This window comes from Cucurbita pepo, chromosome LG16, assembly GCF_002806865.2.
Source record: "Cucurbita pepo subsp. pepo cultivar mu-cu-16 chromosome LG16, ASM280686v2, whole genome shotgun sequence".
In the NCBI taxonomy this organism is placed as follows: domain Eukaryota; kingdom Viridiplantae; phylum Streptophyta; class Magnoliopsida; order Cucurbitales; family Cucurbitaceae; genus Cucurbita; species Cucurbita pepo.
The window spans coordinates 7,358,976-7,370,063 of NC_036653.1; the positions used below are offsets into that span (position 1 = coordinate 7,358,976).

Genomic DNA, 11,088 nt, shown 5'->3' on the forward strand with positions numbered 1-11,088 from the left:
AAGCCCACCGATAGGGAGAGGTTTCCATATGATATTATTTCTTTGAGCTTTTCCTTCGGGACTTCCCCTCAAGGTTTTAAAAAGCGTCAATAGGTTTTCACACCCTTATAAAAAATGCTTCATTCTCCTCTCCAACCGATGTGAGATCTCACAATCCACCCCCATTGGGGAGCCAATATCCTTGCTGGCACACCGTCTGGTGTCTGGCTCTGATACCATTTGTAACAGCCTAAACCCTCCGTTAGCAGATATTGTCCTCTTTGGACTTCCCTTCTGGGCTCTCTCAAAGTTTTAAAACGTGTTTGCTAGGAAGAGATTTCCACACTCTTATAGGGAATGCTTCATTCTCCTCTTCAACTGATATGGGATCTCATAATCCACCCCCTTGGGGGCCAGTGTCCTCGCTGGCACGCTGCCCGATGTCTGACTTTGATACCATTTGTAACAACCCAAGTACACTGCTAGCAGATATTGCCCTCTTTGGGTTTTCTCTTCTAAACTTTGCCTCAAAGTTTTAAAACGTATCTGTTAGGGAGACGTTTCCACACTCTTATAAGAAATGTTTCGTTCTCCTCTCCCACTGATGTGGGGTCTCACACTCCAACTTCTAGTAGAAGAATACTAAAATCTGAGTCCTGAAAAAGACATTACAGGAAGTTAAGGCAGTGGTCTCAAAGTTTGAAGATGCAAAACAGGAAGTCAATAATACATTGTGCTTTCAGAAAGAAATTCATAAGTTTCAACCTTTTTAATTGTTAAATGTTACTATTAGAAATATTCAACTTTTGCCTATTGGAGGTCTGTGTGAATTATCATCCTTACCAAGGTTCAAAGCTATCTCAAAGTGCTTCCCTTTCAAGTCGGAAATGCCATTATCTTTCAAACAAAATATACTTAACACGAACATGTGATTGACTTTGATTTAAAATATTGTAGTGTATCAATACGGGATCCTATAGGAAGAGAATCCTGAAACCTACTAATTTGAGTGGGCACCTCAGTTCATGCAAAGCCAGATATCCATGGATGTCATGCTTGGAAGTGCAACCAATGTGCATACCAAATACAAGCATTTAGATGTTAATTTTATAGCTATCCCATGCCATTATTATCTACAACTAAATGGCGGCCTAAAGAATTTTCTGTAGATATTAATATCCTAACAAGTCACAGTACAAACTATCATATTCACGTTAACAATCAAATGACCAAAAAAACACCCAGAAAGAGTATTGAAAGCACAAACATAGAACATCCCCAAGAAAAGGAAAAGTAAAATTCGTTAAGATTACACAAAAAAATAAAAATTAGTAATAATAANTCAAACGTAAAACCTAACCAGGGAAATTATGTTGAACCGAGTGTTATAGTGTTAACTTGAATGAACAAGGGAAATTATGTTGAACTGAGAATGTACCCTATTTATGAAGATTTACCTATTATGAGTCTTTTGATAAATAAGAAAATACTTTCTCCTAAACCTACAGTAAATTTATTGAAATGTAGATCTTACCATAGCTAACACAATCTTGAAGACCAAGAGGCTGAATTATATCATTATGTAGCCTACAAAACAACTAAAATGAACAACATAGTTTATATATCGCATCAGTATACAGAAAGAATGAAACAAAAAAAGGCGACCATAACTCACCTCATGTTTGTCCTGGAGTGAAGCAATGTGGAAAAACTCGGAGGTTGATCATAGAGAACTGTGGCTCTACATATAAAAAAGGAAAACAGAAAAAACAAGAAAACAATTATTTTTAATACTCGACAGTAAACTTTCATGGGCTCTATTAGATGAAGTTTGACTATATTGCCATTCACCCATCAGTCTCATCCTCTTACTTGATATCCCAGTTTTCAGCCAGTTCATGTTGCATTGTCTCGTGACACAAAAGGAGCCATCTGCCATCTTCCCAAAATGCTGTTCAATCCTAGACTAAAATCACACTATAATTCAGCCAACGATAGATCAGCCAACCACATACTCGATGGACAAAAGAGTGGGAAAATTATATTCAGTACCAGCGGTACACAGCAACAAAACTGCTATTTCTTCCTAGGGACAGGGCAAGCAAAGTATGACCAAAATTATGGCAATCAATGATAAATGCAGATCGCTTTAGTTGCTAGCCCATTTTACATCAATTGACGTTGGAACCGAAGGAGGATTCTGCGGAAGAGAACTCGTAAGGGATTATTGTAAAAATTGGAAATAAGCAGCCAATCTCAAAAAGTACAATGGAAAAGCAGATGTTAACATAAATGTCTTTCACCAACTCTCAATTGTGTGAAAACTACATCAAGATAATGAACATTAGCTAGTTACAGGAAAAAGGCCAAACTGCAGATTATTAATTTAACAATAGTCACGTTACATGCACCCCAAAGGTGGGGGGAAGAGGAAGGAGGTGTAACAGCCCAAGCCCACTGCTAGCCGATATTGTCCGCTTTGGCCCATTACGTATCGCCATCAGCCTCACAGTTGTAAAACGCGTTTATTAGGGAGATGTTTCCACATCCTTATAAAGAATGCTTCGTTCCCCTCTCCAACCAATGTGGGATCTCAAAATCCACCCTCCTTGGGGGCCCAACGTCCTCGCTGGCACACACCGCCTGATGTCTGGCTCTGATACCATTTGTAATAGCCCAAGCCTACCGCTAGCAGATGTTGTTCGCTTTGACCTGTTACGTATCGCCGTCAGTCTCACAATTTTGAAACGCATCTATTAGGGAGAGGTTTCCACACTGTTGTAAAGAATGTTTCGTTTTCCTCTCCAACCGATTTGGGATCTCACAGGAGTGGGCAAACTAATTCTTATTCTTAAGTACATGCACCAAACATTGCATCCCTGACATATAACTTTTGAAACATACAGAAAGACTTGTAAAATAATCCTAGCCAACACAGTGAGACAAGGCCCTGTTTGAGAGTGTAAAAGTGTAAAAGAGGAAACCAGATAAATAATAATCTGCTTATCTACAGGCAAATGGACCCAGACAATATTTTGGACTTGTAGCTACAATCATTACTTTAATACATCTTGAGGCAACTTATGCTAGGGTTAAGAAGAGGAAAGGAAACAAATACCTTTTTATGAATGGATAATTCATAGGCACAATCATATGCCTTTACCATCAAGAAACATACACTCTCTCTTCTTAAGAGGTGAGGAGTACAGGTTGTTCAAAAAAGATCAGGAGATAACTCAATGCCCAGAAACCAGAAAAAATTATACCATTTGTCATTTGTTTAAACATGACATAATCAAGAAGTTGGACTCATCATAATTTCCAACCATTTATTTACCTGCACAACGAAGAAGGCAGGCGAATGAATTCTAACTATAAGGAACCAAAGAAGCATAAGAAACTGAACGAGAGACTTAAGTAGTAGTGTTACAGGACGGAAAATCCATGGCAGATTTTGAAGGAATTTTGTACATCACTACTCAAGTCGCTATAGGAATTTTGGCAAGTTCTCTACAGAAATCAAAGAAACCACTGAAACCAACAATACGCAGCTAAATTGAACATTCATAATACACACCAATCAAGACTCAGTTGAGGAAACGGTAAAATCATACCTGGCGGGCAAGAGAAAGAGCTTGATACTGCATACGAGGACTTCGACCTAGATCACGAAGAACAACCACACAAGCTCGACCTCCCTTCCCTTTCCTTCTTAAACGAATTTACATTAGAATTTCACCACGCTCAATCAGTTGCTATAGCAAATCCCAATGATGTTCAAATTCTAATGTAAATTCGTTTGAGAAAATCATACCTCACGAAAACTCGCTCTAAGAAGTTCTGCTCTGCCACCTCTCTGGTCGGCGGTTGCTGGTTGTGGGAAATTCGATGCATCAAAACCGCGGCAATTCAATTGGGCCTCATGGGATGATACACGGTTCGGTTTAGTTTAAGATTTAGGGTGACCGCGGTTCGGTTTAGTCGGTTTTGACCCCAACCGAGAGGAAGAGCCATGGCCGGTCCCTAAAATTAAAATACTCGGTTCGGTTTATTCGGTTTATTTTCTTTAACATAAAAAGTCGAACCAAATAGAATGAAGTTCGGTTTTCCATTTTTGAACCGAGGACATGAATGGAGAACCGAATTAAACCCGATTTCAACGCTGAAAAGGGCACGCAGCTTTTACAGATTATGAAGCGGGACGATCACTTTGCGAGCCCAAGCATCCATCTCTAGACATCAGGGCAGGAGCTTAATGAAATACGACACATGGTCTTGTAAGTTTCAACACTTGTAAGCTTTCTTCCCCATCCTAAATTCATGAAGAAACGATAAAAAAAGGAAAAGAAATCTTCCAAGTTTTCTTCTGTGCCATTTGTTCATTGTTAATTTTGCGTTGGATTGGCTGTTTCATAGAAGATAGTTACTAGCATTTTATTGGGTCATTCTTATTTTTTTGGATTTTTATTTGTACTCAAAATTGGAAAAGGATTTAGCTTCCAGGACGTTCATCTGGTTTACTCTCGGCGAGTTTACAAGATGTTAAGAGATGGGCAATGAAAGAATTTAGAAGCAATTGGTATTCTCTTAATATTTGTTAAGAACATCCTAATGGGCACTGGCGCTGCAGCAAACCGTTGCACTTAGCCATGGCCCCATGGAGGTTCTTAACTAAACATTCGAAATGTAGTATCATCTTTGACACTCATGTAACTTGCTTGAAGATAAGGAGCTGTCAAATGGACTGGAGTGTGCTTGAGACCGTTTATGTAATTGGCTTACATGTTTATGTGAGAATTTGATCGTCTAGCTTAAAGACCATATCACTTGGCATCTTATCTGGCCAATGGACTCAAAGAGACGATGAATTATCACCTCTAAGGTTTTTCCTACCCCTCCCGAAACCCACCGCTAGCATATATTGTTTTTAGAGTGTCCTCTTTGAGCTTTTCCTTTCAGATTTCTTCTCAAGGTTTATATTGTCCTCTTTGGACTTTTCTTTTCGGACTTTCCCTCAAGGTTTTTAAAATGTGTCTGCTAGGGAAAGGTTTTCATACCCTTATAAAAAATGTTTCGTTCTCCTCCACAATCGAGGTGGGATCTCACAATCCACCCCCTTTAGGGCCCAATGTCTTCGCTGGCACTCGTTCTCTTCTCCAATCAATGCGGGATCCCCCAATCCATCCCCTTTCGAGTCCCAGCGTCCTTGCTGGCACACCGCCTCATGTCCAACCTCCTTCAAGACTCAGTCTTCTCGCTTGCACATCGCCCGGTGTCTGGCTCTAATACCATTTGTAACGGCCCAAGTCCACTGCTAGTAGGAATTGTCCTCTTTAGGTTTTTCCTCAAGATTTTTAAAACGCGTGTGCTAGGGAGAGGTTTTCACACCCTTGGAAAGAATGATTCATTCTCCTCTCCAACCTACATGGGATCTCACACTTTAGTTACCTTAGTTTCTCTTGATGCTATGAGTAAAAGTAGGTCCAGGGGAGACTGTTCAAATTGTAGTTGAATTCTTGGAGGTGGCCATTACATCAACTGTCTTCCTCAAACGAATTTACCCTTCTGGGTGCAATTCTTTCTTTAGTCTCTTTGCCTAAGATCCTATTTACTGCTTTATTTCTGGGAAAGGATGGTGATACTAATGAAGTAAAGAAAAGATGGAAAAGATAGGAATTGTGAGTAATTATTGGTGGGGTTTATATGAAGATGCTTTTGAAAGAAGAAGGTAGATGAATGCGGTTGTGCAGAAAGCTCATCATCCCGAGCTGCAGGATTACATCCACTCAACTGTTTCAGGGCTACTGTCTTTCATCCAAAAGGTTGACCATTCACTTCTATTCTTGTCCTCTATCTGCTAAAGATGGTCCTAAATTTCTTGTCTACCCATGTGCCATTTAGAATTGATACCAAGTCCTTTGTTCAAAGGCATCCTTGTACGGTGGATTATTTCTTTCACATGGCTACTTCTTGCTTGGTTTTAGGAAAAGTGAGCGTTGTTTCTGATGGAACCAGTGAAGGAAACTATTGGGTTCTGTAGTTGTAAGTATTAGACGTAAAGATTAAATTTGGGTCAGTTCTTTACGAGTTTATCTTGGTATAACATGTTACAAATGCAGTTAATTGTGAAACCCCACATCAGTTAGAGAGGAAAACGAAGCATTCTTTACAAAGGTATGGAAACCTCTCTCTATTAGACACGTTTTAGAACCGTGAGACTGACGGCGATACGTAATGGGCCAAAGCAGACAATGTTTACTAGCGCTGTGTTTAGACTGTTACAAATGTTNTCACATGGCTACTTCTTGCTTGGTTTTAGGAAAAGTGAGCGTTGTTTCTGATGGAACCAGTGAAGGAAACTATTGGGTTCTGTAGTTGTAAGTATTAGACGTAAAGATTAAATTTGGGTCAGTTCTTTACGAGTTTATCTTGGTATAACATGTTACAAATGTAGTTAATTGTGAGACCTCACATCAGTTAGGAAAACGAAGCATTCTTTACAAAGGTATGGAAACCTCTCTCTAGTAGACACGTTTTAGAATCGTGAGACTGACGGCGATACGTAACGGGCCAAAATAGACAATGTTTACTAGCGCTGTGTTTAGACTGTTACAAATGTTATCAGAGCCAGACATTAGGCGGTGTGCCAGCGAGGACGCTAGGCCCCAACGAGGTGGACTGTGAGATCTCACATCAATTTGAGAGAGGAGCAAAACATTCTTTATAAGGGTATGAAAACCTCTCCCTAGCAGACACGTTTTAAAAACGAAACATTATTTACTAATGGTGAACTTTGACTGTTATGGAGAGTTCAAAACGAACACCAAGCATTGGCATCAACTAGGAGTAAGCACCCCATCAAGTCCATGAACAGCCAACCTCTAAGCTTGCAGTTATATATCTACAACATCCTAGCTTATCAGAGCCAAAACCTTGTGAATAAATTTGCATTACTGTGAAAATACTTTGCTTAGATTGTTGAAAGGTGTGTTGAGCTTGTATTTTAGAGCTTGTGCAGACAGTTCATAGTGTGTATAAAGTGATGAAAGTGTGAAGATTTAAAGAGATAAACCCTAAAGCAGAACAAGGAAAAGGAGTTTTTGTTTGGTAGATTAATGAGAGACATCATAGTTGGGGTTGTCAGGCCTGCTCCTACTCTGCCTGTCCTCTTCATTCATCATCCCAATCACTCTCCTTTTCTTAGCTGAGATGTAATGACTGAAAATCAGAGATGAGTATCAATTCTCTCAGATCTCACTTCTTTTCTTACTTTCCAAACTCCCCTTTACTCATGTTTTTTCTCTTTTTACATCCTAAGTTACTTCGATACTCGGTACTAAAAAAACCTATTTCAAAAGAAGTTGTCTGAGACGCTTGTTTCAGAACGTTCACCCACACTATGACACACATATGTACCATAGGATAGTTTGCGTAGGTCACTGGGCTCAGGGGTGGTAGAGAGCTGACACCATACTTCCCCTCAGTCATTCCAATTCTTCTCAAATAGACGTCTTTTTGACAAGTGGACATNTTATCAGAGCCAGACATTAGGCGGTGTGCCAGCGAGGACGCTAGGCCCCAACGAGGTGGACTGTGAGATCTCACATCAATTTGAGAGAGGAGCAAAACATTCTTTATAAGGGTATGAAAACCTCTCCCTAGCAGACACGTTTTAAAAACGAAACATTATTTACTAATGGTGAACTTTGACTGTTATGGAGAGTTCAAAACGAACACCAAGCATTGGCATCAACTAGGAGTAAGCACCCCATCAAGTCCATGAACAGCCAACCTCTAAGCTTGCAGTTATATATCTACAACATCCTAGCTTATCAGAGCCAAAACCTTGTGAATAAATTTGCATTACTGTGAAAATACTTTGCTTAGATTGTTGAAAGGTGTGTTGAGCTTGTATTTTAGAGCTTGTGCAGACAGTTCATAGTGTGTATAAAGTGATGAAAGTGTGAAGATTTAAAGAGATAAACCCTAAAGCAGAACAAGGAAAAGGAGTTTTTGTTTGGTAGATTAATGAGAGACATCATAGTTGGGGTTGTCAGGCCTGCTCCTACTCTGCCTGTCCTCTTCATTCATCATCCCAATCACTCTCCTTTTCTTAGCTGAGATGTAATGACTGAAAATCAGAGATGAGTATCAATTCTCTCAGATCTCACTTCTTTTCTTACTTTCCAAACTCCCCTTTACTCATGTTTTTTCTCTTTTTACATCCTAAGTTACTTCCATTCTCGAACCCATTTCAAAAAAAGTTGCTTGAGACGCTTGTTTCAAAACGTTCACCTATACTATGACACACATATGTACCATAGGATAGTTTGCTTAGGTCACTGGGCTCAGGAGTGGTAGAGAGCTGACACCATACTTCCCCTTAGTCATTTCCAATTCTTCTCAAATAGACGTCTTTTTGACAAGTGGACATATGGTTTCGTGCATAGTACGCCGAGTATCCAATTGACACCAAATTTAACATTTTTTTATGAGAAACTTAGATACTCTACACATGGACACTTTTCTATAAACTCGCCTTTACACTCTTTACACACGATCGATAGACTCCAGAGGAAATTGAATAGAGAAAGATGGATGGAATTGTGTGTTGATTGAGTATTAGAGAATAGAAATACAAGTGGGTTGTGAATTCAAATGCCAAATAATGAGTGTTCATAGTCAAAATGGGACCAATTCCAATGCTCCATAATCAATAAGATGCATTTTCTACATTGATTGTACCAAATTTTGTTACCCATTAATTTCCTCTCTCTCTTTTTGTCTTGTTAATTTAATTCAAACGAATACCTCGTGATTTCTCCTTATTCGGTCACTTTCAACTTTCACACGTCTCTGTCTCTATCCACTGTTCATCACATTATTTTATCAAAATGCACCTCATCTCTCATTTCACATATCGTTGAAATAAATGGCTCGCAGTACACAAACCATTAGATTAAGATCACTATACACAAAGCACGTTTTCCTTCAAACTTCACATATATAACTAGTTGCTTTTTCAAAGCAGCTCTCGAACAATACATATATTTCAACGACACGGGCATACAAAAAAACCTTTAGACTTACTCCACCCAATATGATGAGAATTGAGAGGGAAAGTAGCAAGCAAGGTAGTGATGAGATTTCATGTAAAAGTAAAGAAAAGAACATGAAAATGGTTTAAGATATGATTCCTAGGCGAGTGGTTGGTGCCATAGGTTTGTTTGTTTGCTTGCTTTTTGGAGCAACCATGGTGGGATTCCTATCTTCGCCCACCATTATGTCTTTCTATAAAGCTCAAGCCCCACCACCATCTCCAACACTTCTTTTTACACATCAACATCTACCATTTTACTTCATTATTAGCCCCTCATTTCATCATCATCATTCCACATTAAACAACTCCGACTCCTCGTGCCCGAATCTTCGTATAGAAAAATATCAAAACACCATCCATCCATCCAATCAAATACACGACTCACCCTCACCCTGATTCTTAACATTAAATTATTTAACCTTAAACTTTCCAAATGCTCTAAGTAGCTAGGTTCGATTGGCGAAAAAAAAAAAAAAAACCATCCGACCCCAATTACAAATTGTCTCTCAAAACCTTTAATTATGTGAAATTTGTATTTATTGTATAAAGAAAGAAAAATGATCCAAATCTTGATTTGATTTGATTTGATTTTTGGTAGAGATGTTTGTTTGTTTTTTTTTTAATAATTATTATTTTCTACGACATTAAATTTTTAATCAAATACCAAAAATAAAAAAATAAAAATATTTTTTGTATGATTTTTGAAAATTAAAAACAAACAAAGAAATTGGTAAATAGTAATAAAAAAAATACATTATAAAAACACTCTCTACGATTAAAATATTAAATAAATCTCTAAATTTTAAATTTTATTTATAATCATTCTATTAGATATAATTTTTTTTTTAATTTTAATAAAAAAATATAAAAACTAAATTAGATAATTAAAAATGAAATAAAAAATATAATACCTTTTAATAATCGTGCTTATTTCCCACAAGCAAGCTACACCACAAATCAATCAAATTCTATTTTTTATTTTAGTAATTTCTTATTTCAAACATAGAATCATGATTATGGTTCATATAACTTAGAAAAGTAATAAAATAAAATAAAATGAAATAAATGAAATTATTGGATGATATATTTAAAAAGGCAATAATATTAGGTATAATTAAATAGTGATTAATGGGATGGGAAATGATTATGGGGTCACAAAATTATAGCACTCAAGTTATTAATAAACAAACCTAATTTTTAGAACTAAAATCCTTTCCAAATGGGTATTATTAAACTAATTTATATTTAATTATATATCCACAAAGTCAAATCATTTTATAATTTACATATTTTATATATGTTTTAATGCTTGTGACTCCTCTTACATCATCATCAAATTTTTAATCCTAATCAATGCCTCAATTTTGATAATTATAGCAATATAAATAATTTATTTTTATATATTTAATTATAATATAAAATACCATCGACGAAATTTTGCTTCACGACAAGACGATCGACTTTATTTTATTTCTTGTCAACAAAGTTTTTTTTTTTTTTCTTTTTTGGTGTTTGTGTAAAATTCAACTATCTATTTAATGGTTGCATCAATAATGAGATAGCGACGTTACTCTCCCTTATCTTTATCTTGTTATTAAAATTTGAAATTAAAAAATAGCCAAAATAAAAAATAAAAAATAAAAAATATGAGTGAAGCCACGTGTTGGAATTTGATTGGAATTATATTTAATTAAGGAGGGTTGGGGTTTGCTTTCTTGAAATTATATTTTATTTGGGTTTTTTTTTTTTTTTCTTATTTTGGAAATTTCAAATCAAATATCTTATTTTTCCTCGTAGATTTTAAAATAGATGTGATGTGAGAATAACGTGACATCGTTATCGTTAATATTATATTTGAGAATAAAATATAATTTTATTCGAAAGTAATAGTTAAACTAATTCATGGACTATTTAAAATTATTTTTTTAACTTCAGACTAAAATGTTAATTTAAAATTTTTTTGGGACTAAATAGATAATAATTTAAAACTTTGTGTGCAAAAATATATT

General features: G+C 36.6%; 1 protein-coding gene and 2 long non-coding RNA genes across 11 annotated transcripts; 2 read left to right on the forward strand and 1 right to left on the reverse strand.

The window, feature by feature from the left end:
* Nucleotides 1-1,528: 1,528 nt before the first annotated feature.
* On the reverse strand, nucleotides 1,529-3,945 carry LOC111777105. 9 transcript variants are annotated; one of them, XR_002812338.1, is made up of 6 exons: nucleotides 3,794-3,929; nucleotides 3,410-3,682; nucleotides 3,098-3,316; nucleotides 1,852-2,179; nucleotides 1,655-1,720; nucleotides 1,529-1,577 (listed from the first exon to the last, which is right to left on the reverse strand). XR_002812338.1 is itself a non-coding variant. In XM_023656548.1 (5 exons), the coding sequence occupies exons 1-4, from the start codon at nucleotides 3,871-3,873 to the stop codon at nucleotides 1,656-1,658; spliced, it is 333 nt and encodes a 110-aa protein (XP_023512316.1). In that variant the 5' UTR covers nucleotides 3,874-3,938; the 3' UTR covers nucleotides 1,529-1,577; nucleotide 1,655. The 9 variants fall into 9 exon arrangements, 2 of the variants coding, with proteins under 2 accessions (XP_023512316.1, XP_023512317.1); XR_002812336.1 differs by having other exon boundaries at nucleotides 1,852-1,945; nucleotides 2,032-2,179; nucleotides 3,410-3,927; XR_002812335.1 differs by having other exon boundaries at nucleotides 3,098-3,687; nucleotides 3,794-3,930.
* Nucleotides 3,946-6,665: 2,720 nt separating this feature from the next.
* Nucleotides 6,666-7,229, forward strand: LOC111777669. The gene is made up of 2 exons (XR_002812409.1): nucleotides 6,666-6,708; nucleotides 6,788-7,229. It is a non-coding gene; the product is annotated as an uncharacterized LOC111777669 (long non-coding RNA).
* Nucleotides 7,230-7,578: 349 nt separating this feature from the next.
* Nucleotides 7,579-8,142, forward strand: LOC111777670. The gene is made up of 2 exons (XR_002812410.1): nucleotides 7,579-7,621; nucleotides 7,701-8,142. It is a non-coding gene; the product is annotated as an uncharacterized LOC111777670 (long non-coding RNA).
* The last annotated feature ends 2,946 nt before the right edge of the window (nucleotides 8,143-11,088 follow it).

Excerpts from the sequence above, each read along its gene's own strand:
- LOC111777105 (XM_023656548.1), bottom strand. The coding sequence starts at position 3,873 with ATGCATCGAATTTCCCACAACCAGCAACCGCCGACCAGAGAGGTGGCA. Across the intron at positions 1,946-3,593 it reads CTCTTTCTCTTGCCCGCCAG|TCTAGGATTGAACAGCATTT; the intron begins GTATGATTTTAC and ends GTGTGATTTTAG. Across the intron at positions 1,721-1,851 it reads GCTGAAAACTGGGATATCAA|AGCCACAGTTCTCTATGATC; the intron begins GTAAGAGGATGA and ends TTTTATATGTAG.